Here is a 26198-nt window from a genome sequence, read left to right as displayed (position 1 = left end):
TGAACTGCCGCAGCAAATGACCCCCGCGCTTTTAATCATCACACGGTGGGAGGATGGTAAATCGACTCGCGCGACAATCTGTTCCCAGAGACCCTACCTTCATGCGTTCATCCCGTATGCCAGCTCACATGTTTCAATGTTTGCCCAAACCCTGATTCGAATGACTCGTGCAGCTGGTTAGCTGACGATGTTCGGAAGTGAAAACAAACATTGTGGTCCGTACTCGGAATAAACTGTCCCAAAAGGATGACGGTCCGGCCTTTGACCCCGTTCGAGTTACCCCATAACCCAGAAATCACCTTCGTCTGCAGCTGCTGGCGACCCGGATCTTACCGCTGTGTCTTTTCGGGCTTCGATCGAATTCCTTTTACAGACCAAAGTCCAACCAGAGGATGCCAGTCAAACTCCCTCGCGTTCATAAACACAGGTTGGCAGACAGACGGACCCTTGCTTGCATTCACCTTGTCGTACACACGAGTTAGAGCGTCGCCAACCATGGGTCGCCGTTATAACCTGCCTCGCTTGACACTGAGACAGCAGCTTGACAGGTTCCATCTCTTGAGCCGCAGCTGTACGTAGCTCAGTGGGTCCTTGCCGTTTTCAGTACCCTTCGGGTAGTTGACAAGCTGGCATCACACAGTTACGAAACGGCGACCACGGGAGCTGGGTGGGTTGGTGGGCTACCTACGCTACACAACGTACGAGTCCCTATAGGTGCTGCATCACGCACTCCCGTAACGTGTGTTTGCATCTCCAGTTCTGCATCCTTGAGACCATCACGGCGAGTACGGATACTATTGCTGGCCTGTCCGGGCCGCACACATTGCTTTTAGTTAAAAGGGAAATTGTGGGCGTCGACGCCGATGCCAAAACACTGTTGTTGTCGAAGATGTCTTATTCCAAGAAGGACACGGAGTAGCATTGTAATGAGGATGACGTAGAGTGGCTAAGAGGAATCCCCTTTCCCATCTCCAAGTGGTCATGGTTTTGTGCATCATTTTATCAGATGTGATCAGTTTAACACACGGTTCGGAAGCCGAGTCAACACCTCCCGGACAGAGGTTGAGCAGGATGTATTGCCTCTGGTGATCCTCTTTAGAGGAAACCTACATTGATGCCGGAAGGCCACCGAGCCTCGAGAACCAGGCGACGGCAATCTTCCGTTGCATGCGGTTGGACACCGAGATGTGTACAGATTTCGGATTTAAATAGCTGGCCGGCGTCGATTACGAACTTGATGATGACACGCAGTCTCAGGGGTAAGGGAGTTGTCAAAACGTCGGTCTCTAGTCGGAGCCACAATTCGTTGAAACCGAGCCAGAAACTTCCTGACAGTCCGGCATCAACACTTTACACCAAGGATGACCCCGAATCTAGAACGACCCAGCTGGCAATAGTTGAAGGTATATCCAAAGCTCCACTGAGCTCTGGACTCGCCATAACTCTCGCTCATCAAGGTGATCTCGAGGCAAATACTCAAGAATGCCCAGATCCTCTTTCAGTTGGAATCCTCTCTATTCCCACTGTCTATGTGATCATAGATTTACAGCCACGCCTTCTCAAGGTCACCCAACCTTACGACTCAGAAGAATACAGGACTATCAGCAACTAGGCTCGGTTTCGACGGCAGCAGCGACCTATTGTGGTCTCCGCCCTCACCCTCTTCTTAGACGAAGTTACCTAAACCACGTCAAAACTGCCCACTGGGGCCAAAATGCCTGGTTCACGGAGCTCAAAGAATGCCAAAGACTCTATCAGAACGGCGGACACTGTGTTCGTCGAGGATGGTGAGCTGACGGGAATTTACTACATTCCCATCTCTGGTGTTCGTAACCTAGCTCTCTCCTTGCCAATACCGTTACATTGACACTAACCATTCTCTTTATGCAGCTTCCCCACACAACGACGTGGCAACAGTTAAAGGACCACGTAAGGAGGGGATGTGGTGTCGAAGCCGATAAAATCGAGGTCTATGCTCCTCTCGGTGGCTGTGTTCGAATCCGAGAGAGGGACAACTTTGACAAAGCGTTCAGTAAGTGATATATCATCATCTTTAACTACCCCGGTCCCTGTTTACTGATAGCATAGTCAGTATTCTTGAACGGCAGTACTCTTAATGGCCGTGCCCTTTTTGCTGATGGGAGGAACAAAGGTGGAAGGGTCATGGTCAAGCCCACCATCGCCGTACCTCTGACCGTTCGGCCTACTGCATCCCTAGAGACGGACCCCGCTCCAGCTTATGGATATGGATACGGCTTCAGCCCAGGTGGTGCGGCCGGTGGTATGATACCGGCCTTTGCGAACATGGCCATCTCCGGGTCTCCGGCGGTTTATGGGGCCGCGCAGCCGTATGGAGGCCATGTTGTGGCGCCATATCCTGAGGCCCCGCTGATGACCAGTCCCTACAGCGTCGATCCGGCGTGGAACCCCTATGCTTCGATTGGACAGCCCTACAACGCTCACCAAGGCTTCAATTCAAGATACGCTACCCATGATCACGGTCAAGAGCCTTATACTCAGGCCTATGTAGCCGCTCTGTCGTATCACAGCCCTCCTATTTATCAGGAAGGGTACAACAACTACGATGGAGCCATCGCTGCAGCCGCCACACATCCTATTCCCTTTCAGACCCACCGGAACAACAGCATTGTCAATAGTCTCGCTTCCATCCCCAGCCCCAGCACACCGATAACCGACATCATCACCAACGTTGGCACACCGAATACGGTGAATACCGTCAACACAGCGCTGACCGTTCCATCTCCTCCTCCCAACACTCGTAACCCTTCTAACTCGTTGTCTATCAACCTACCTGGACCCCATCCATTGCAGTCCCGACATCAACAGCAGCAACCACGCACGATCATCATAACCGGCCTCCTGAAGAATAATCTCACACCCGACAAAATCCGTCTGCTTCTCTCTAAGCATGTCTCCGAAGTTGTCGCCGCCCAAATAGAGGGCATCCAGATTTTGGATAGGAAGGAAACCACACCGCATGGACATACCGCATACGTGCGGTTCAAAACCGTCGAAGATGCGGAGTTGGCAGTGGCACATCTGGATCAAAAGCCCTGTGGGAAGCTTTCCTTGGGAGTGAAGGCTTGGGTGCCTGAACAGAGGGCGGTGTTTATCGGGGAGGAGGGAGATGGGGGTGGAGGAAGGGGAAAAGGAGAAGGCGGTTTAACCAGGGGCGTCGAAGGAGCAGAGGATGAGAAGGGAGGTGACGAGCTGAAAGAGATTTGTGATGGAGATGGTAAGAACGACGAAGACAAGAGTACGGATATGCCGTGTGGTAAGGGTAGAGAGAAGAGTGACCAGGGGGCGAAGGTCACCAACGACAAGAATAACGACAGGAAGGATAATTCCAATAGGCGGACAACGGACACGAAGGGAAATTCATTGGCATTGACAGCCGCACTAGCGGTACCTCCCAAGCTGGGGCACAGAAGGGAATCAACAAGCGGCGTGGTCATCGCTAACGGAAGCTACACGACTAACACCACCAATGCCGAAGCGGCAGCTGCGGTTGGAAAGAAGGACAGAAGCAGCAGCTTGTCGGCTATGTCCAAGGCAGACGTGGTGATTGCCCGTGGGAGCTGGGCTACTACCAAGTCACCCACAAACGAGTAAGGATAGGGATGAGAAAGTGGGAACGAGACGGGTGGGATATGGGGTGGGTGAGGCTTGAGGAGTAAAGTGTGTTTTGTGTGTTTATGTGAGCGCATGAGCGAGCATGTGGCGGAGTTTGAATCTCAGTTTTTGTTTTTCAGGGCTTCAGCCCCTATTTTCGTTATTGTTTACATTCTGATCTTTCCTACATCACTTATTATCATTCTGGTCGTATATCATAATGATAGCACACATGTGTCCGGGATGGGTGGGAGTTCCGTGGGAGCATTTACATGCGCGAAAAGAGGCGAAGACGAGAAACCCAAAGATTGGAAAACTAGGCTGCGTGATAATAGGGTGGAAAGGCGATGAAAAGACGAAGACACGAATAATGAACGAGAGATGATGAGGCTATGAGAACGAGGGTACAGAAAATCAAATAGAGGTGAGACATGAAACCGAATAGGGTTCAATCAGTTATGTTGCGTTGTATGTAGAAGCGTGGGTATGTAATGTAGACAAGGTGATGTTCGTGACACCCTTGCTTTTAATGTTTACTTTCCGTGTCAACAGTGGTATCTACCAGACCCCGTCACAATAGGGCAACGGGCGGGCGGTGAACAACACAACCGTACAAAATAACCATTATCGCAGACACTGCGCGATGTCTTAGAGATGTGCGAACGATGGAAGCCAGTGAGATATGCTGAGTGAGATGTGTATATAATTGCAAGCTATATATCTTGTCAAGCTCAACTGGATGGGCGGCCGGGGTGGGTAATGAATCCATCGATGCTCCCTCCTCTACTCAACTAATTCTTTTTACTTCTGCGAGGATACTACAAGAGAATACAATACATAAGGTAGGGTATCCAGACAGACCACCAAACTGATATATCCACTTGTTCACTTGCTTATGTCCTGATTCTAATAATTATATACGCATATACACCGGATCACTCCGTCCCCTTCTACTTGGAGGTACTCACTTCCATCTCCGGTGTCGCCCCTTCCCCGATATCAATGACTTTAAAAAATAATAATAAGAGCCCGTCCAAACGGGTGCTTCCTTGCTTCGATTACCACCTAGGTATGCATACCACCGTACCATGCCATGCCATGCTATGCCAACTGAGCCACTCATGATACTAACCAATGACGGTCCCAAATTAACCAATAAACGGCGAAACTTCCACCTGCCTCATCTTCTTCCCCTCCCACAACGCCCTCTGATCAGCCTCACAAGCGCCGCAGTATTCAGCATACCACTTCTTCAGCGCGTCTCTCCTAGTGATTTGGTGTTGTTGCTGCTCGCTGTCACCAGAGGCGGTAGCCTCTCCCCCATCGCCATTACCAGAAGCAGCACCCTTGGTACCCATACTCGTAGTGTCAGAGCTCAAAACACTCTGCTGTCCCCGTCTCTGATGCTGCGAAGTATCATACATGATCTGTTGATCAAGAACCCCGCTATTATTACCGGTAAGCAACATATTGCTCACCTGCTCGCACCGGAGGTTCTCGTCGGCGAGCCAGTTCTCCCACTCGGACTGGATCATCTCCCGCTCGATGCCGTTGACGACGCGCATGGCGACGAGGAGATCGTGGCGGTAAGTGCCAAGCCGCTGGCGCGTGCGGCGGAGACGGCGGGCCGTGGCCTTGCCTGTTGTCGAGGCGAAGCCAGCGCCGGCGTCGGTGTGGGGTGCGTCGAGGTCGGTGGAGTTGAGGATCGATTGGAAGGTTTCGTAGCTGTTTTATGCATGTTAGTATGTTTTTGTTGAGGAAGGAAACACTGGGACGTATAACATACCATTGACTCCCAACAGGCCTCTCCACCACCACCGCGCTTCCCTTCGCCGCCTCCTCCAGATCCGCCAAGAAGATGGCCTTGCTCATAACCGTGTTCGGTCCGACACCGATCCGCTCCATATACCTTGCTGCCTTGCGCTCCGCCCACCACGCCGCACTAGACTGGCTGACGACCACCAGGTTATACGCCAGGCTACCCAGCAGCAGCACCAGCAAGACGCGGTGCGCAGTGATGATCTTGAAAACCTTCTTGACCACGGCAAACGCCCACATCATGACCGACGTGATGGCGCTCTCCAGCAACGACCGGCCAGTCTCGAGGATCATGGCCGTCAGCGACCTCACGCGGATGGGCTGGCCCTTCTTGGATCCCGACGCGGCGCCGGACCCGTCGAGGCCCGCGTTGGGCGAGAAGACCACGACCTGCGTCTGCTGGCCAATGTTGCCGTAAACCTGGATGGCGCGCTTGGTGCGGCTGTGGGGGCCGAGTCGGCGGACCTGGTCAGTCGCAACCTCCGCGAGCTCCTCGGCATCGTTGGCGGCGTCGTCGAGAGCCTGTCGCTCGACCATATTCTTGGCGATGGCTGGGGCCTTGGACCAGTCGGCCTTTGTATAGATGGCGAGCTTGCACTTGGACTTGGCGACGTGGGTGATGACGACCTTGGTAATGAGCTTGAAAGCGTGCGAATGGGGCAAGTGCCAGGGTGTCTTGACGTGGGTGACGACGTAGGTGATGTGGTCATTGAAAATGTCGATATTCTGCGTATCGACGATGTTTGCATCCGTTTTGCGCCCAAGCATGTCGGCTTTATCAACTTTGAACTTGAACTGACGCGCCATCTTGCCACCGTGATCTTTGAGCTCCCAAGGCCCTTGAGCGATCTCCTTGGCCCGCCGCTCGAAGTAGAGCTTGGGGAAGATGAAGCTCTTGTCACCGAACAGAACATGGAAACACGCCTTGGCGCTAAGCTCGAAATTCCGTTCTGCTACAGGCTTGCCCATATCCTCTGGTTCGTAGTATACAGGGTGCGCTGGGAGCTGGAATTTGTGCATTGGAGCCTTCTTCAGACCGCGTGCTCCTCTAATAAAGCGGCCACTCAAGTCCCCGATTCGGCGTTGAACCGGCCTACCTTGGGGTGTTCCGTCATCCATCGGTGTGTTTGAAGCAATCTCCTCCCAACTTTCTGCACTGGGGCTTCTTTTATCGAAGGTTTCCCCTTCGAGGTTAATCAACGCGGTGATAATCTCCCCGAGGCTCATTGGTTCAGCGGCCTGAAGATCATCGACCAGGAGATTAAGTCGGGCATGCAGGAGCGTAAAGTCCTCCAAGAAGATCTTCATAGTGATGCGAGAGATGTTGAAGTCGCTGGCGTCCTGGTTCAAATGTAGGAAGATGTAATCACAATCCTTTCCAGGAGCCGCCGTGACCTCTGTGATGCTGTCGAGACTGATGGCGTAGGCAACGACCAGGCCCAACTGATGACCAAAGAAGTACATGTTATCGGGTGTCACAAAAATACGCCCATTAGCAGCCATGCCTCTCCCTTCCTTGCCTTCGCCAGATGAGTTTGACCAGGCGGCATTGAAGACCAAGACCGGCTTCTCCTCTGGAGCAACGGTTGGGAAGACCAACCGGAACTGCGCATACTGAGCTCTCAACTCAGGAGGATAATTTGCCGGGAAGGAATCGACGAGTTGGCCTTGCTTCTCCTGGATCTTCCCGTGGGCATCAGACGCAGCATCTACACTAAGAGTCTTTTTGTGTAGACTGGCAACCGAGGCCTTCTCGCTCATGGCACTGGGTGCTCTCTGCTGGACGATACCGACAAGCGGATCGTCCAAATCTACTTTTGGCGTCCGAACAGTTTCAGGCAAGGGCGTGAAGGAGGATGCCCAGGGATTGCTACCCCAGTAGTTGGCGAGAACCGCACTCGGTAGGCCGCGATTGATATCTGCAGTGGCGCTGGCCATAACAGCGGCTCTGCTGAGATTCGTCGGGACCGGAGGTTTAGATAGCGTTGCAGGCGCAAGACTGGTAGGGGCGTGATCGAAAGGACCGCCGAGCGAGGGAATCGGTACCCGCAGAGCGGGAGTCTGGGGCACGATGGGTGAGATAGGACTGTTGCCTATGAGGCCATGACTTGCTGTTATCAAGTTTGCAATCCCTCCTGAAGGCTGAGCTTGCGCGTCCGTGTTGGCAAGCATGGCTTTCCTGTGTAGATCGAGCCTCTGCATGAGCCGGGCAGCATGCTCCCGACCGCTCTCGCCTTCCTCTCGGCCCAATGCGGTCGTTATCGAGCGCCGGGGAGGGTTGGTGGCGGCATCAAAGCTGGCGCGCGCCGCAGCGTCAGCACCAGGGACAGCGAGTGTTGCCGTCCGCTCAAGGCCAGGGCCAGGTGCATCACTCTCGACACTGTCGAGTGACTTGGCCGAGAACTCGGGGATCGTGGACGGATTAATTGAGAAGGCAGGATCAACACCGTTGCTAAGGGCGTTCGCTTCACGGCCCATTGTCGCTTCAAATGCTCTCTTCTTTGCGACTTCGAAAACCTCCAGCCACTCCATCAACTGCGTCTGAGTTTCGGCCTGGAGCAAAAGTGTCTGCGTCTTGGTCTTGACCTCGAAGCAGAAGCGACGTTCCTCCTGAACAGCCGGCTTAGCACTGCAAAGCAGCACACCAATCTCGTCTCCTTGCAGCACACCCTGAGGCCCGTTCATGAGCCAGCCGAACTGGAAGTTACGACAGTAGTACCACCGGCGCACCCAAGTTGTCCTCGCCGGCTTTCCTGACACAACTCGTAGGAAGAGCCACCCCTGCTTCTCCGCTATCACGTCCGTCTCATCCTTCTGCTGCATGTTCATCGGTCCTCTAGACCCCAGGTATGGCACCGTAGAAACACTGTAGTCCTCGATCTCCCTCGAAGGCTTATAAACCGCCAGTGTCGCCTCGCCAACCTCTTTCCTCGCCGCCTGTAGCTCTCGCTTAAACAAGGGCTCATACGACTCCATCTCTTTCGACCAGCCGCGTATCCTCTCTAACTCCTCCGCCGCAGTTGCCGCGCCCAGGGGTGCGTCGCCCCGCGAGCGGCGCATCTCCCTGTACATATCGGCGCAAACCCGCACAAGCAATTTGTCGAGCGCAAACCGTAGCTGAGGCGCCGACTGGCAGAAGTCCATGCTAGCCTTGAGGTACGCCTTGCGCGTCTCGAACACAGCGAAGGCGTCCTCGCGCAGGGCACTTGGCTCCTTGGTCTTGTTCTGGCTCACATAGCGGGCGAGTGTCGTGTCAAACGTCTTCTGAGCAGCCTCCAACGCTCGCCGTGCCTCCTTGAATGTACGGAGTTCGCCGTTGACGAAAGTGCGGATGGGCTCGACGCTGATGGGCTCGAGTCGCCGCACCGTGGCCATCACTCCCGTCCACCAGTCACGAGCGCCATCGCCGGCTCGGCGGAGAGCTAGAAATGTATAGTCGGTGTCGATGATGGCGTCGGCTTGGGCGGTTGCGTTAACCGGTGGCGGCGCAATCTTTTGGAGGTAGGCGTGGATGCTGTCCTCGAGCGCGAGCAGGTCGTGAACCACCTTGGAAGTACTGCGGATATAGTTGTCGAGCCATCGCTCGATTACGTCGAGGTTTTCGGAGAAATGGACGGTAGAGGCCCTGAATGTGGGAGAATCGAGAGCGGCTTCGTTGAGGCTCACGGGGTTGGGAGCGCCAGGGCGTAGCTTCTTGGTAAGGGGTAGTTGCGACTGCGTTGTAAACGAAGAGGTCTGTGTAGGAACTGATGCCGGCTGCGTCGATTGCGGCTTGCTCGGGGCCGTGGCAGCCGGCGGTAAGACGGGGAACGCTGTGGTATCGGACATGATCTGTGTGGTGTCCTGGGGAACTCGAAGGGTATAATCGGCGGCTGCTGTCCACAGTTATGTCGATCTCGGCACCTTGTATTAGGGGTAAATAGGGCAGGACAAAAGCTCGGGGAGGCCGGTCGCAAAAGTCGAGTTCGAGGTACGAGATGCGAGAACCTTTCTGGCAGCTGGACCGGTCTAACCGGGTGGTGCAGCTTTCACAGCAACAAACTAACGATGGTGGTGGCGTATTACAAAACTCCTCGCGGTAGTACCATCCGTAAAGTCCCTTTCAATATGCTCGTGTTCTATTCGGTTTCTTTCATTATCGATTAGGTTTGCTAAAGGACGGTTGTTGCAGTTGGCGCAAAGGGTGGTGCAGTTGGTTCGTGGTGGAGTTGTCGTTGGAGAAAGTTGGTGGTGGTGACGGGATGGACGTCGATGTGTAAAAGGAGACAAGGCGGGAAGTGGGAAAGCGGCGCCTACTCGCACAAAAAAAGGTACCCAAGGTACCTCCTCTTCAGCTCCTCCTCAGGGCAGCAATAGGTAGGTACCTTAAAGTTAGCACACTGCACCATCCATTCCATTTTAGCTGGAGACTTCCGCTTCCAGGTCGCTACCGTTGCCCGTACCGCTGCAAACGCAATGACGTTGTTGATCGGGAGTCACTGGTGGTCAGCCATTTCAGGCCGGGGCATGATCGACTGCGAACGGCAGTGGACATTGGGGGTGGTGAGAGAGACAGACGGGAGACTGGGCCGGACTAGTCGACTGCAACTGGAACTTGCTGAACCCCTGATCGAAGCTGCCTCCACTGCCAAGAATTCCGCGTATCCGCCGACCTGGGTGGGCTTTCAGCGCCGGCTCGCTCTAACAAGGAACCCCATTTAGCCCCGTGGCTTGGCTTGCAGAACCCCTGGAATTCCGCTAATCAGTGGACAAGGCATGTCCCGGCAGCGCACGCTAACGGAAGCATTCCACTTCTCATTCAAACGTCCCGCCAGCTCCGCTCATTGTTAACAGCTTCACTAACAAATACCATCGACTGGAATTCGTGGCCGGATTCATATATTAGACCTGGACAGCAACCAGGACACTGAATGTTCTTCATAAGGAATGGAAATGAAAACGCGCACGTTAAAATTTCGTGAATACGTGTTGATACTTTACTGAAACGGACAAGTAGGAGAACTCAGCATCCTTATTCGTAAGTAGAACGCCCCAGTTTGTTAACCGAGCGATACCTCATCCATGTCTCCCTTTCACACAATGAAATTCCTCATTTGTAACCTGCCTCCTCCTAATCATATATTCACGAACGGGACTTATCACAATCCCCAGAGTAATGAGAGTAATTGAGGGTTCCGCTTCCCGCTATCACCAATCCCCCAACCTTATTACCGCATCTTCCGATCTTTCTCGCCCTGTGCTCTCGGACGTGGACCTAAAAACTACATGGCATCTACTGGCTATTCTCCATCACCACATCTTCCTCCTCCTCATCTTGTTGTTTCCATGACTTCCCCTCTGTCGACGATCTTGCAACAGTCCCAGGAGATGTCTCAAAATGGTCGGGGAGAGCATATGTCTTGTAAACTGTCCTGTCGCGTCCTAATAGACAGACCCTAGCATGAAGCTCGCCCCTGGTCTTGCTCGCGCGCTGGACTTCCATCTGAATGGGCACGAAGCCAGCCGCGTTAAAGAAAAGTGGAATAAACGGGACTTCTGGACCTCCGATGTCGATTGTTTGGGATCTCTCTCCTTCTTTATAGGCTGAGTAAGGTAGGGTGGGTGATTGATATCCGATCCTTACCAGGGCAGGGCTTTGCTCGTCTGGGGTATGAAATGTTAGCATCATCTTGTCTGGTCTGCTCTTGAATTATGGTCGCGAACAAACTAACCTTTGAGTTGGCTTAGTACGAGCAGAGACTCGTCGTCCATAAACTTGATATCAACTACGGTCGCCCCGTTCGGGAAGGCAAGACCACATGCACTACTGGAGGCTGTGCCGCTGGTGCCATTGGCAACTGGAATAACGGTTCGTACGATGAAGACTAGAGATGGCATTAGTCTTTGCACAACAGCTTCAGTAAAGGAGACATACTCATGTTCTTGTCGCCTTCTGGTACTGTCGCAACGAATGTTGTCACACCCGATTCAGTCTAAATATCCGCGTTAGTGATCAAAGCTCGAGAAACAAAATTGAGCCGTGACAAGATGGCCTACAGCTTGAGGTCGAGCACAAAGATGAACATCATGCCTCCAGATCTTCTCGCCAGTGGATATCTCAACGGCCTGGTTGAAGCGCACACTGCGCTTCTCTGCCTCAGCAATCTCCTTGAACACGATAGCCGATTTGCCAGTGAGATGATTCACCAACTGGTCGATTTTAGGCAACGCCTTGTAATAAGGCTTACCGCACTCCTTGTTCTTTAACTGCTGATCAACCAGTTCAAGCAGAGATGTGCCATTGCTCTCCTCAACGACTTTCCAGTCGCTCTCGCGCTCTTCCGCGGAAATATCACCAAGATAGACAGCCAACGGACTACCCATGAGGTATCGTTGGATATACGTCAAGACCTTGACATTATCCATAGTCGCCTCCTTTTCGGTCAGCTCCTCGGCCGCTGCCGATGACGAAGCCAGCTTGTCAATTTCCATCCGGAGCCAAGACGAAAAGCAAGTGAAGTGGTCCAGCTCGTCCATGACCCCCAGAAGGATCTTGTACGAGACCAAGGTCAGCGCCGCGACCATGTCCAGAAGCTTCTCGATCTGCGCGGCGGTAAAGCCAATGTTCTCGCGCGCGCCGTGGAAACGAGAGAGGCCTAGGAGCCGGCTGAGTACGATACCGCACCTCTCGAGCGCAGGCAAGAAGTTCTCGTGGATGAGGCTTCTCAGATTTTGTAGGCCGCTTACGACTGCTTTATCCCACCGTTTGTGTCCCTAAATACTTGTTAGTCTCGTGGCAGTTTGCTCATCTCCCTTTTCAAACTTACTCTCTCGGCCAAACTGTCGACTAGCCATTCCCTCACCTGGGGAAACACATGCCCCGTTGCAACCGTGTGGTACAGTGCCTGGACAATCGTCACCGGCCCCTTGGGACTCTTCTCCAGGTCTTCTTGGACACTGCGAAGAAAACGCCCGGGAAGCTCTCTTGTCGACTTCCACTCACTGATCATATGCGACTGCGCCTGCTTCAGATATCTCAGGAGATTCTGAAGCGTTGTCGTTTTCGACGCCAGCAAGGACAGGTTGATTGGTGACTTATGAACAAAAGTGAGGTCCATAGGAACAAGATAAATGGATGCCAGGCTGCCGGCATCCTTATGCCTTAGTAGGAGTGCATGAGTAGACACTTTGGGATGGGAGCTGTGACCGCAAAGCTGGAAAGCACCCTTGCTGGAGGGAGATCCCCTTGCCGTATGCGGTACATGCTGAAAGGTGCCAATGACAAATGAGTCGTAAATGCTGAGATGGATGCCTCCATCGGCCGTGCCGGCGATCATAACATGGACGTTGTCTGAGTCCTCGGGCTGGTGGGGGCGGAACACGAACTCGAGTGATGCCGCTGTCGAGAAAACAAACATGTCGTCACTACGAACCATGTCAGCTACAGCATCTCCGTGTTTACTTCCTTGAACAAGAAGCTCCTAGATCAAGTTTACTTACCCAGTACCTCCCGACAAAGGAAGAGGGCTGATCTTGGGGAGAGCGGTCTCCACCTCCAAGAAAGTCAACTCATGAGGGAGATCCAAAACATGTTTCTTCTCGTCAGACATGAGATCCCTCCACGGCAAATCGGGGAGGTCATTGTGCTTCCTGCCGGCGCGCGATTGCCTGCCAGTTTCGTTTCTAGCCCAGGCGATAAACTCGATTCTGGAAGGTTTCCCATCATGGCCCGCCACGCGAATGTGATGTACCGCTTTGTTGCTTTCCAAGCCGATCAACCGCACCACGCCATCACTCCAGCCAGCAGCTAAGAATTGGCCTGCGAGTTTTTGTAAGATATTTGCACTCATCAGAGTCATCAGGGAACGCTTCACTTACCATCCTCTTTCCACTTGATCGCGTCAACCTTTTGGTTTCGTTCCGTGTGCTTAGAGACCAACTGATTGCTGCCACGCCAGACATAGATTACGTTGCTGTCCCCGACCGTGGCTGTCAGGTTGATTACCGGGTTGCATGCAATTTGTTTGCCTGAGACTGGCGCACTCAAGGTGCTGGAACTGAATAGCTGGAGCTGCCCATTTAATGACATTGTCTGGGATTCTTTCGGTGCTTCAGTTATGTGACGGTTTTTGGATTGTTTAGGTGACGTGGAAAGCGACGGCTAACTGGTCCCAGCCTTCAGCTCCGGGATGTGATGTTTTGATTGCAATGACACGTGCAAGTCCATAACTTGGGCAGTGGATTTGATGTTTAAGTTGCTATAACTTCACTTGCCTTTGGTGCATTGTTGTTGCTGTTGTTGCTCTTGTTCTGCGACTGTGGTTTCGTCCTGCCTGTTGATCGAAAACACAGTGCTAACAGAGCAGTTGCTATGGCAATGAGATACCGTGCAGTTAGGTATTCGTACTGTAACCCTTCAAGCTAGTAGCGAATTACACAGCAAAGAATCGAATTGCGATACCCAAATGTTTACAATATCGATAGCAGAATTGGAGAGGTTCTTGTACAAAAAGAAATACAAAAAAAAAAGAAAAAAAGAAAAAAAACCCTGCCAATATCCAATGATAAACGTTGACGATTTCTAGATCTCTCAGGATCCCGAACATGTCAAGAACCGCTCTTCCGGGAACCCCTTATCACTTGTCAACGGAAGAAAAACATAACTCGAGCACCCACTGGAACTCGTCAGGGCTTATGACCACGTATAACAATTTTCATTATAATGGGAGCTAGACAACTCGGTTACTTCCCATACATTACTCTAATCCTGGTGCGGAAGATGATGATCGAGACGCCTGACCGACATACTATGGTCGCCCCTTTTTGGCTGTACTCAAAACAACAGCAAAATTTACTCGATGACGAACTTGTCGGCCACCGATCTGATGTCCTTGGAAAACGAAACCTCTTCGCCTTCATCCACCAGCTCGACAGAGTGAACCTAGGGTGTGTCAGTGGTTTTCCCTTTTCCCGTCTTCGAAACACAAGGCGGGGGCAACTTACATCAACCTCCACAAACGGTGACGACTTGGAGAACCGGACCTGCATCGGGAAGAACTCGTTCTCGTCATCTGTCTGCGCCTCAAACTCGAACGCTCCGCTAGCGTTCTCCTCGCTTACGGTGCCTATCGACCACTCTAGACTGTCACCAGACACTTCATACACAGCGTCAAAGCTAGACACCTGAGGCTCTGCGCTCGAGTACGGGATTACGACAGTAACGTCCTTGAGGGTATCTCCGCCAGTGAGCTCGTACTCGACCGTCAATGTGCTGTTACCATCTGAACCCTTATTGACCCAGACAGTGAAGCTAATTGGTAGTGCGCTTGTATCGTCAACCTTGGGAGTGGCCCGCCACCTGAGAACACCGACGGAGTTGTTGGTAGGGAAACCCTTTGATATCTGGGTCAACTGGATAGCCTGGGAGCTGTTGAAGACATTCTTGTCGACGTTCGGGTGAGTGCGGAATTGGGCGCCGTGGGTTGGTGTGGCGCCAAGGTTAAGCTTGATTCTGGAGAGCGCTGGGTCGGAGACACGAAGCTGGAGGTCACCGCTAACAGCGAGGGATTCAAGGGCACCATCCCTCGAGATCTTGGCACTGATCGTCTCGTTGATGAGGACATGAATAGCATCCCGATCAAGTGTCGAAGAGACTCTGGAAGCGGCAAGCTCTGCGGCAGCTGCCGGTGCGGCTACGGGAACAAGGGGCGCTTCCTCGGTCTCGTGTCCAAGATCTCCCTTTACGCGCTCGAAAATATCCGTATTCTTGGACTTCTTGCCCAACTGCATACCTTTGCCCTTTGGCAAAGCATTGAACCTACAAAAACGTTAGCTTGCATTCCAGCTAGGGAAGAAGAGGGAATAGCCCATACTTGGCCTTGTTCTTCTCGGCTTCATACGTATCGTAAGACTCGGTAACAGCAGGTCGCACAGGCGGTGTGTATGTGGGATATACGGGCGTCCGGGGTACTGCGGAACGTCCAGTTCTGGCCGACTCCTTGCGCTGCATCTCCAACTGCTTGGCTTTCCTCTTGCGCTCTTCGGTGGCCTCCAGCTCCTTGTTCCGGGCAATAATTTCCTGGATGCGCTCCTCGTGACTCTCCATCTCGAGGAAGGTCTTGATCTGACTGATGGTGAGGTTCTCGCGGTAACCGAGGGTCACCAACTCGTCGAAGGCGCTGAGCAGTTCGTAGGCATTTCGGAGGATTTCGCGCTCGTCGAGGCTCTTGCAGGTGCTGGTGACAACCTGGGCAAAGAGGTGGAGGGAGTCGATGTCCTGGAGGATGTTGGACTGCTTGTTGGTGATGAGAACCATGTACAGCTCATCCAGGGGCTGGTAGACGAATCGGACATTGTCTTGCTCGACAATGGTGTGCTGGGTGCCCGAGTCGGCGGCCTTGGGGAACGAGGCGAGGAGGGCTTCGATGCGGGAGCGCTTGATATCGTTGAAGGCGCGGGCTAGGACGGCCTTGCCGCCGCGGGTGCAGATGGAGGCAGCGAGGACAACCTGACATGTTCCGTCAATCGCTTCTTCCCACTAGGAGACAGGGATGAATGAGTTACCATTTTGACAGCAGCAAACAACCACTACTACTGACTTGGAGGGATTTTCGTGGTGCGGGGAGCTTCGGGATGTGTTGAGGTCAGTCCAGTCGTGAGCTTTCACCTCCTGAAAGTTAACGTGGACGGGAAGGTTGATGTGGTCTTTCCGTTGCCGTGCTGAGGTGCGCTGTCGGTCAGGTCCAATTGAACTGGAGGTACCATTTGGAGGTACCCCGGCGGGCAGCGATACCTGGACGGCAGCTTCAATGCAGCGTCAAGTCAAGTTCAGGCCAGAGCAACGGCGGCAGTGTGGCCGACGAGGGGCTGCCAGCTGGCAAGGGAAATCCAGGGGCACACCAAGATTAGGCACCCACAAGGCCCGCTAAACTCCATGCGGCACTTTGCTTGTGATCAATTCTGCGAATTTCACCGTCATTCAAAGACTGCGGCAGTACCTGGGCAACAACCGCACCTTCCTCTGAACAACGCACAACCGCGTGTCGAAATCCTCCGACATCCATTTGCACTCAAACCACCTCCAACTTAGAAACGATTTGCCATCGAACAACCCGTCTCTCGATCGCTTGATCATTGCCCGGACGATACGAGCCCCATTCGCGGATCAACAACTACCCACTCACTATCTTCGTGACGCATCTTTGCCATCAAGAGCACAATCGATTCCATTTGCCTTTCACCCGTCCACCACCTCAGCAGCACCGTGAACGTGAGGCATCGCAATCACCAACCACCTCTTCCAGCATCACATACCTCGATTCGATGTGCACTTTTGCCCGGAATACCCACCCCCGAATCATTAACAGCGGTTAAATCGTATTCTCGGATCCCGCCCAGTCTACGTGTCGCCTCACAGCCCTTCACCGGTCCATATTGCGCATCCAGAAGCGCCGTTGTTTGTCGGGCGTTCTTTGTCGAGTGCGGAGCGACCCATTCTCAGTACACCCCCGAACTCGTGGTCTTTATACACCTACGGTTTCCCTTGAAACAAGAAGTCACCGTCTTTCCGTCCAAGACATCCACCGAAAACCATCGCCAAGCTCAAGGTTTTTGACCAAGTGCACCAACTTTCTACAACCTCGCTTCTTCATCACGCTTGCTGGACGTACCAAAATCAAGACGTCCCACCCCAAAGAGACTTCGTGAAAGTTTCGCATTACTTCCAGTCTTTCGAACTTGATTCAACTTTCAGGCGTGTTTTTTTTACCTGCAAATTATCACCATGGAGGAAGTTAGCTTGGACGACCCCGTCGAGGCGGGGAGGCCCGTTTTTGACGATGATTTGATGCTAGATTCCGGCATGCAAGCCGACGAGCTTGTCTTAGAACTCGACGACCTACACGATAAGGATGACGGGTACCAGACCGTTGATCTTGACGCCCAACCCGCCACGGCCGATCTGGAAGTCGCAGTCGATGGCATCGAGACGCAGCCTACTACGAACGATGAACATGCAGAGGCGTCAGGCCACGCCGAGGAAGATGGTCATGATGTTTCTATGACATACAACGATGAGATAGGTTACGAAGATGAGGAGGGCGTTGCAGAAGATGCCGCGACTGAACACGGGCCCGAAGAAACCAACGCGTCCAAAGCGCCACCTGCAAATGACGAGGCTCTAGAACAACGTGAATCGGGACAGGAAGGCCACGACGTCCAGATTGATATTTCCGAGCCCAAAATGGGCGACGATGCGAAAGAACAACCCACCGGTCGTGAGGCGGGCACAGAAAACTCTGGTGATCAGGTGGCTACTCACCAAGCTGCCGAGACCACAGTCGGCCTAGACGTCGATCGTCTTGCAGCTGCCAATCCTCCGGATACAGCTGTCTCAGAAGCTGAACAAACGGGCGAGGTCGTGAGTGAAGATCACCAGCTTGAGGAAAGCCAGAGTGACCATGACGAGGCCATTGTTGATGATGCCGCGTTCAGCATCACAGATATCACAGTCCAGTATCAAGGTAGCAGTTACGCCCTGTTTGGAAACTCGGACATGGATCCTGAGACATACTTCCTCTCCGATACTGAGATCGCAACCGCGCCATTGTCGGAACTACTTGCATCAATCCGCTCTGTCATTGCCTCAGAGTTGACACCCGGAGAAGAGCTGGTTATTGTTATTGACTCGCTTGATTTGAACTTTGGCGAACGGTCCAGCAGGGACTTCTTGCAACGCAGCTTCCACCAGATCATTTACTGCTACAATGTCCTCTTAGCTAAAGGAATCGTTACAGAGACGTCCCTGATGCTCAATCTTGTGGTCCGTCCGGACCCCGAGGGTCGGTTCTTGGAATTGCTCGAGGAGGCTGGCATCTGGAGTGGAGCTGACTACTCTCCCGATTACTCAGACGCCTCTGGAGAGGATGAATATTTGGACGACGATCAGGACATTGAAGATCATGATGACAATGACGATGACAATGAATGTCTCGAGGGTGATGATGATCATGAGGATGCCCAAGACTATGAATTCGATGACCAAGAGCATCAAGGCGAGGAAGCTCAGCAAGATCAAGATCAAGAAGAGAAAGAAGATGACGGAGAGCCAGAGGGCCTTGAACTCACTGAGAATGCCGAAATCACCGAGGATGTCGAGGTTGCTGAAGACATCGAAGTCAGCGGGGACGTAGCTGAGACTGTGGATGTCACCGTCTCAGCTGGAGACATCCAGGCTGAAGCATCGGAGGAACACACGGAGCCTCAGGTCACCCATGATGTCGCCGAGAATCAGCGTGATGCTGGGCAATTCTCTCTAGAAGAGAACATCGACCAAGCTGCCCAAGCAAAGCCATCTGCAGATATCAACGGTGAAAGCCACATTGGTGCCGGTGAATCCACTCACGGTCCTTCAGGCATAGTTGATGTCGAACATGAGATGGGTGGTGATCTCGGAGAGCTTCAGCCCAACCTGGAGGGGACTGGCAGTGAATTGGAGCATGCTCCCGAAATGAAGTCTGCCATGGACGAACCTCAGCTGGAAAATGATGATCATACAGATGTTGTCAACGAGGAAGAAGAAGAGAAGGCTTGTGACGAGGACGAGTACCTCGAGAATCATGAAGATGCTGAGGGCGAGGAGCAAGACGACGATGAAGCCAATTACGCAGCGGGGGCGGAGGAGTTTGGTGATGACTTGACTCTCAGGCAGACACTGGACGACGGCAACTTCTCCCTCGATATCATGGAAGAGTCTACCGAAGGCAACGCAGTGCTCGGCCTTGACAACAATGAAACTGGTAAATGCCCTTCTTTATTTTTGTCAACCCAACACGACCCCGGCGCACACAGCCACCCACACGTTTCCCACACAAGCGAAGCCAAGGATGACGATCTCATCGACTACACGGACGATGAAGCTCCAATCCATACCAAGCCTAGTCTTAAACGAAAGCCCGGTTTCCCGGACCTAGGCTTAAGGGCAAAGAGGATGAGACCCGGGCCAACGGATGGGACATTGCCGCCACTGCATTTCCGTTCCGACTCACCTTGCATAGAGAAATCCAACAGCCCGGTCAACTTCTCTGCACCCCAGCGGGGCAGTGGAGGTCGTTTTCATTTCCACAAAGACTCCGATTTAAGCGTCACCTTTTCTGCTTACGATGCTGACCTGCCCTATCAAGGAACCAACGATATTAGCACCTCGCGCAATTTGGACTCTGCCACCATCCAAGAACAGCACACTGACGACGACCCTAACATGGACGACTACACTGAAGTAGAAAATGCGCTCGAAGTCGAGTACACGCATGACACATCGCATCTCACAATCAACACTACCGACTCGAGGGACCAGACTGAAGAACGTGCTCACGACTTCACAGCCGAAGAACCCGCCAACCACACGAGTACAACCAATACCATGAGTGGCGACGAGATTGACTACGACGAGCACGAGGAAGAGGATGGCTCCTTCGAAACAGAAGGTCAAGCCCAGGAGTTCAGCAATGCTCAGGATGACGATGACGAAATCGGATGGGGAGATGATGGAGAGGACAACGATGAGTCCACACAGCAGACCGCAACCTCTCAAGACCAGCCACCCTTTACAGCAAAGAGAGGACGGGCTGATGAGCTGGATGAGGAAACCGAAGAGGCCGGTAAGTTCAACGCTTGATCTGCACGGGAAAACACCTCGCTAATCAAGACCAATAGTTGTCAAGCGTCGTCGGACCTGATCGGTAAAGTTGTGGTTCAAATGTAGCTCCGCCCCAACACCTCCATACCCTTTTCTAACCCTCCCAGCACACGTTCCCCTTCCCCTTCCCCTCTAACCGCTGTAGTTCAGCTTTGTGTTTTGTGAGTTGCTTTTGATTTCCCTTTCATTTCCATTGAAAACCGAATCTGAAGGCGCGTTGGGAGAAGCTCCCAGCTTCAAAGATGGTAAGGTAAGCTGAAACGGATCCGCCGTATTCTAAGGGGCCCAGTCAGGTTGGCCCCTGCTTCGTTGCTCTTCCCCCGATCAGCAACACTTAACACCAGGATTCGAGACGGCGACCTCGATAACGCAGCCCAACTTTAGGCTGCAGGCAGCATTCATCAACAATCCGAAAGACTCCCGGGAAGACCTGGGGGACATCTCGCTTCAAGAAGCACAATGCTGGTGAATATACCAAAACACATGCGGTACCTCAGGGATTGCTTGTCATCTTTGCAACCTAAAGCTGCATATCTGGAACGTCTCTCCCTGGGGTTCATATAGCATATTTCCTGTTGTACATATTTTCCTGTACTTTGGTCTTTGGTGGCGTTTGGTGTAACGGCGGTGGCATATTGCTAGGCTATCTTTCAAAAGCCCCTAAGGCTTCAGAGGTGCGTTTGAATTTGGTGGGTATATCCGGGTCACATATGGTCATCGCAGTCGACACAAGGCATGGGGTTCTTCTTTACGAGGTATGTAGAGCCTTTTTTCTGTTTGTGGCGGCGCATTTCGGTCTGGGAGAGGTGGATATAAGGGTTCTGCGAAATCAAAAATAGGTGTTGAACAGAGAGATAGCGAAGGCGGACCACGTAAGGAAAGTCGGATGAGGAAGTTTGGGGTTAGGTATCAGTTTAGATGGGATTATGGATGAACATTTGAGTTCCTCTTATATCTCGATGGCAGAGGCACTGTGAACCAAACGGGAATGATGAACTTTCTTGCAAGGCTGAGACTGTCGATCTGGCTACGTCGTGGTGGAAGTTGAAGCCTCAAACACGCCCAGCTGAAAGAAACTCCACAGCATTCGTAATGTTTTGCTTCGCCACACAGCCGGGCCTCAATTGTAATTACTCTGCAATCCGGCACAGCATACGTGCTCCCAAAAGTGCCTGTTGCTACACAAAGGTTTGTAAATACCAATGTCAAGAAACAAAATTACACTCTCCTTGGCATATTGACATCAGTAATTGAGAAACCCCTTTCCTGGAGACCAGGAGGAGGACGGGACGGAATCTTATCAAATCGCTCTTCCCCGTTCGGATCTAGGGTTAAAGTTTCACACCACTAGTGTGAACCCATTGCTTCCGTTAAGGCGATCAGTCCCGCAAACGTAGGTATGCAGCTAGCTATTTTGTTCAACTGCAGGTGTAATTAGTTGCTGTGATACGCACGGTGATGTGATCAATGGGGCTTCCTTCCTGCGGGCCTTGAGAGAAGTGGATAGAATGGAGACTCTGGACGGAGGACGGAGGAAGAGCTGTTTCGATGAAATGCATAATGTTCCGGCACTTCCAGAGTCGCGTTTCAACTTTTGACGTTTCCCAAACGTCAGGTATTGCGAACGGGAGTTATGCTTGACAAAAAGGCATCATCTCAATACGTGCCACACACAAAGGCCTAGAAACATCGGAGATAACATGCCCCTACTCTATATCAGATGTTGGTTGAAGTCACTTTCCTCGCCTTGAATACTAGACTTTTACATATATGTCAGGCACAGGGGAGGGAGGCTTCCAAGACTAAAATAAAAGTGCGGGGGCAGTGATCCTGTCAGGTCCTGAACAGCCAAAATTGGAAAGATCAATGGAAGGTCAGACACGCCCGCAGCGAATCCACCCTGTGATGCCGAGGAACAAGGGAAGGAATTATCCTGAGCTCAACAGAATGGGGTCCACCTACTAGAGAACAAATGAAGGAAGGCGCCGGACGGGCAGCACGGATGAGGCTAAGAAAGATATCGAAGTCGTTACAGCACGAACTGCCAGGCCGCGTGCTGTAGTGTACAAAATTTCAAAGTGACTATAGTGGCGAGGTTGATTGGGCATGTCGGTTCGCCTGATACTGCCATCACCAAACTCTTTTTTTACCTGACTGCACACGCGTGCTTTGGCAACACGAAATCTGTCCTCAATAACGTGCATGGACAACCGAGCACTCAAGACATTTCACAATCCAAGGCACGTACTTATACGTATGTATGAAAGCAAGTTATCCTGGGAGTTTTATGTGGCTGACTAACAGGGACAGGCGCCCTCCCAGAATTGCCAGAGTTACCAGGTTGCCCTACTTATATCCAGGGGTTCAACCACATTTCCGACAGGGGGTGCCGAATCCACGTCCCGCTCTCTTGTGATTCTTGAAACCGTTTTGGCTCCACGGTTCTCCCTCCACCACTGGCTCGACACCCAGACACTGCACTTAGCCTCACCACAGCGCCGACGCACCATCGACAGCGACCACGCCCCCCAGACACACAAAGAGATTCATCAGAACAGCCACCAGCAACAGAAGCAGGGGCCCCTCGAATTGAAACCACCTGGCTCGCTGCCGTGACATTGTACAGGGCTACGAATTTCCCTTAGCACGATTTATCATACGCTACGACTTTTACCTACCTTTACCTAGTCCGCCCACCTTGCCCTGCGCGCTAAAACACCGTTCGAAGAACCGGAGATTCCCCAAGAGCAACCTTGCCTCAGGGCACTACTGAGGAGGCACCACCACCAACGGCACCACCAACGTCCAAGACTCCAAGACACACGACGACACCTTGCCTTACACAACCGATCCGAACGAAGCGAAACCACCCTGACCTGACCTAAGGGAGGGCTTGCAAAACAGACACACACAGCTTGACAATTTTGCTGTCGTCGCTCTTTTACACGCACCGATTGACCTCATCCGTTGCCATCGTCGGCCGTTTGCTTCCGGGCGCGTAGCGGATGCACCCAACCCTCACGACGACCAACTAAGCCTCGGAATCCCATTCTCTTCGTAAATCTCGCCCGGCGCGAGTCCCGACTTTACCTCCCCCACTCCAACTTGGGAGAGGACGACAGCCACCGCGGCTTCCTTACGAACTACAACTGTGCAGCGCAATCTTAAGCTGTCGTTACACTCGTTTGATTCAAGATGTCGTGGATGTTGGAAGAAAAGTAGGCCAAAGCAACAGCAGTCCCCATTATACCTGGGACTCGGTTTCCGGTCGAGAGAAGGACATTCATACTGATGGAGATGTGGACAGGTATATCGGTCTGGCGCTAGCCATGACGTCGAGTTTAGCAATTGGTATGTTTTGCATATCCCTCAGGCAACGTTCAGGAACACCGGCCTCTAACACACTCCACCACACAGGCACGAGTTTCGTGATCACCAAGAAGGTACCGAACCCAGCGATTCCTCCGCTCCGGCCACACTTGCACTTGCCTCGGTTGCGATTACGAACTGCATAGCGAGAGGATACACTGGTGCTAACACTAAGGTTTTATAGGGATTGAACCAAGCAGAAGAGAGACACGGTTTCGAAGGGGATGGCTACGTATACCTCAAGAACCCCATGTGGTGGGCGGGAATTGGATGCAGTATGGAATCCCTACAACCAAAGGCTGTGGTTTGTCCAAAGACACAGGAAGGCTGACATTTCTTTTCCCCGTATAGTGGTTGCTGGCGAGATCTGCAACTTTGCGGCATACGCATTTGCTCCGGCCATTTTGGTCACTCCACTAGGTGCACTGGCAGTGCTAATAGGAGCTGTACTGGGATCGTACTTCCTCAACGAAGAGCTCGGGACATTGGGCAAGTTGGGAAGCGCCATCTGCCTCATCGGTGCTGTCATCATTGTCCTCCATGCTCCCCCTGACGAGGATATCCAGACGATCGACCAGATTCTTAACTATGCTATCCAGCCTGGTATGTCTTGGCTCCTGATGTCGGTTTCGCTTCGCGGTGATATTTAGGCTAACTGTCTTTACCAGGGTTTCTCCTTTACTCGGCTTTGGTATGCGGTTTTGCCGGGTTCATGATCTACAGGGTCGCTCCGGTCTACGGCAAGAAGAACCCCCTCGTCTATCTTAGCATTTGCTCCACCGTTGGTTCAATCTCGGTCATGGCTGTCAAGGCTTTTGGTATTGCGCTGAAGTTGACCTTTGCGGGCAACAACCAATTCAGCCACCCTTCGACCTATGTCTTTATGATCATCACCGCTGTCTGCATTCTGACGCAGATGAACTACTTCAACAAGGCCCTCAGCCAGTTCCCTACCAATATGTGGGTTTTGAGGTTCAAGTTCTGGAAAAACATGGGAACTCCGTTAACATATTTTCTAGTGTCAACCCTCTGTACTACGTCACATTCACCACCGCCACCCTTTGTGCCTCGTTCATCCTCTTCAAGGGCTTCAACACCACCGAGCCTGTCGCCACCCTTTCGCTTCTTTGCGGTTTTCTGGTCACCTTTACCGGAGTCTACCTACTCAACCTAAGCCGCGGCGACCCCGATGGCACCAAGCACCTCGCACGACGGAGCCGCGGCGATGCCACTGGTACCGATATGATCTCAGGTCTGCAAACCCGCATGAGTATGGAAGCACGGCGCTCACAGGGACGCATGAGCACAGGCAGCAACCGCGACCGCGACGGTCTCATGAGGGCGTACGACGAGGAAGAAGCCCTTGGCCTGGCCGATCTTGCCGAGGATTCGGACGAGGAGGATGACGACCCCCGCTCGCCCATGATCGGCAGCTTCAGACACAGCAACGGAGGTCCGGCCAATGGAAACGCAACGACGACAACATCAACAACACAAGGAGGGCGTCTCGCCCCTAACGGAAAGAAACACGCGGTCGGCGATTCGATAGAGATGCAAAACAGGAAGAAGTCTGGAGAGAGATGAATACGATACCCCGAAGTCCAACCGAGAAAATATTCTTTTTTTCACTTTCGCTACTCTTGTTTTCTTCTCTCTCCTGTTTTAACTCGCATATTGTTCTTCCTCAACGCAATAGACCGACTAGGCTATATGGGACATAAAAGGGGGCATGTCGGTTGTTTCATTTTCTCTGTTTCGTTGACCGGAAGGCATGGTGGACTCGAAGCGCAATCCAAGTACTCATGTACCAAAACCAATCTCCCTACGCTGACTACTTTACACGCATGCTTGCCTGTTTTCCGAAAATACGAAAGTTGGGAGATCGGTGCACCGCTCGACGGAATATCAATGCGAACGAAGTTCGTTAGGAATAGCTGTATAGGCCCACCTACTGAGTTCGATCGAAGTTGCCCGGCCTTATATTGACGGCTTGAGGTTCTCCCTAAGGGGCAACCTTCGTTTGGAGGGATCATTGACAGCTGGCCCACTTGAGTGTATCCTACAAAAGCTCTCGAGCAAAAATGAGAGGCATAGATGAGTGGGGTATAGGTTAATACCTACAACCTGTAACGGCCCGACAGAGATTGATGATCTATCTACCGTACACGCAACATCGAAAGGGAAGAGAAGACGCTTGAGGGATATATAGACAACATACGGAAGTGAGTGACGGGAAGGCAGGGCAGGAGGAGATGCAGAAGACAAGAAAGGGATCATCTACGCGGAACCGTGGGAACGGGAACGAAAGGGGAACGGTTCCATAGATGATCGAGTACTGCTACAATAAGAGAGATTTGTTTTGCGTTTGAGGTCACTCTTCTTATGTATGATTTACGGGGCACTAGAAGAGGTTCATCACTAAGATACCTACAGCAGGCCAGAGCACAGGTTGGCTTAGTTGGATCTGGGTCAAAGCTATATCAACCTACCTCTGTACCCAGACTAGAGCCTGATATATCCCCTCTTGAAATCACCAGGCAGGCACAAGTCATGACATAGAGTTACCTACCCATAGACTATATCTAGTACACAGCCAAATTGCGCATTCTGTCTCCTTTACCATCGCCTTCTGCCTTTCTGAGCCCATGAACTCAACGATTGGGCATGTGCCAATCGAAAATATTCGTAAGTTGTTTTGTATCCA

The 26198-nt window shown here is 52.4% G+C and overlaps 6 protein-coding genes across 6 annotated transcripts; 3 read left to right on the top strand and 3 right to left on the bottom strand.

Moving 5' to 3' along the window:
• Positions 1 to 1714: 1714 nt before the first annotated feature.
• Positions 1715 to 4071, top strand: SMAC4_01927 (uncharacterized protein; the record flags this gene model as incomplete). The annotated part of the gene is made up of 3 exons (XM_003348857.2): positions 1715 to 1825; positions 1891 to 2032; positions 2093 to 4071. 3 exons carry the CDS (start codon positions 1715 to 1717, stop codon positions 3631 to 3633), a joined length of 1794 nt encoding a protein of 597 aa, XP_003348905.1. The 3' UTR covers positions 3634 to 4071.
• Positions 4072 to 4502: 431 nt separating this feature from the next.
• SMAC4_01926 (uncharacterized protein) lies at positions 4503 to 9834 on the bottom strand. The gene is made up of 2 exons (XM_003348856.2): positions 5420 to 9834; positions 4503 to 5358 (listed from the first exon to the last, which is right to left on the bottom strand). Exons 1-2 carry the CDS (start codon positions 9277 to 9279, stop codon positions 4782 to 4784), a joined length of 4437 nt encoding a protein of 1478 aa, XP_003348904.1. The 5' UTR covers positions 9280 to 9834; the 3' UTR covers positions 4503 to 4781.
• A 558-nt stretch (positions 9835 to 10392) lies between these two features.
• Positions 10393 to 13771, bottom strand: SMAC4_01925 (uncharacterized protein). The gene is made up of 7 exons (XM_003348855.2): positions 13309 to 13771; positions 12931 to 13249; positions 12258 to 12855; positions 11488 to 12204; positions 11366 to 11423; positions 11163 to 11315; positions 10393 to 11094 (listed from the first exon to the last, which is right to left on the bottom strand). Exons 1-7 carry the CDS (start codon positions 13517 to 13519, stop codon positions 10724 to 10726), a joined length of 2427 nt encoding a protein of 808 aa, XP_003348903.1. The 5' UTR covers positions 13520 to 13771; the 3' UTR covers positions 10393 to 10723.
• Positions 13772 to 13976: 205 nt separating this feature from the next.
• SMAC4_01924 (uncharacterized protein) lies at positions 13977 to 16212 on the bottom strand. The gene is made up of 4 exons (XM_066089675.1): positions 15994 to 16212; positions 15303 to 15937; positions 14434 to 15247; positions 13977 to 14371 (listed from the first exon to the last, which is right to left on the bottom strand). Exons 1-4 carry the CDS (start codon positions 15994 to 15996, stop codon positions 14282 to 14284), a joined length of 1542 nt encoding a protein of 513 aa, XP_065946787.1. The 5' UTR covers positions 15997 to 16212; the 3' UTR covers positions 13977 to 14281.
• A 167-nt stretch (positions 16213 to 16379) lies between these two features.
• On the top strand, positions 16380 to 21347 carry SMAC4_01923 (uncharacterized protein). The gene is made up of 3 exons (XM_066089674.1): positions 16380 to 19226; positions 19611 to 20087; positions 20143 to 21347. Exons 1-3 carry the CDS (start codon positions 17213 to 17215, stop codon positions 20163 to 20165), a joined length of 2514 nt encoding a protein of 837 aa, XP_065946786.1. The 5' UTR covers positions 16380 to 17212; the 3' UTR covers positions 20166 to 21347.
• A 996-nt stretch (positions 21348 to 22343) lies between these two features.
• Positions 22344 to 26120, top strand: SMAC4_01922 (uncharacterized protein). The gene is made up of 6 exons (XM_066089673.1): positions 22344 to 23343; positions 23433 to 23568; positions 23679 to 23769; positions 23846 to 24097; positions 24163 to 24454; positions 24514 to 26120. The coding sequence occupies exons 1-6, from the start codon at positions 23321 to 23323 to the stop codon at positions 25076 to 25078; spliced, it is 1359 nt and encodes a 452-aa protein (XP_065946785.1). The 5' UTR covers positions 22344 to 23320; the 3' UTR covers positions 25079 to 26120.
• The last annotated feature ends 78 nt before the right edge of the window (positions 26121 to 26198 follow it).

The sequence above is a fragment of the Sordaria macrospora genome, chromosome 4 (genome assembly GCF_033870435.1).
Source record: "Sordaria macrospora chromosome 4, complete sequence".
Classification (NCBI taxonomy): domain Eukaryota; kingdom Fungi; phylum Ascomycota; class Sordariomycetes; order Sordariales; family Sordariaceae; genus Sordaria; species Sordaria macrospora.
Note: the sequence above shows the minus strand (reverse complement) of the source record. Positions and strands in the feature narration are given on the sequence as shown.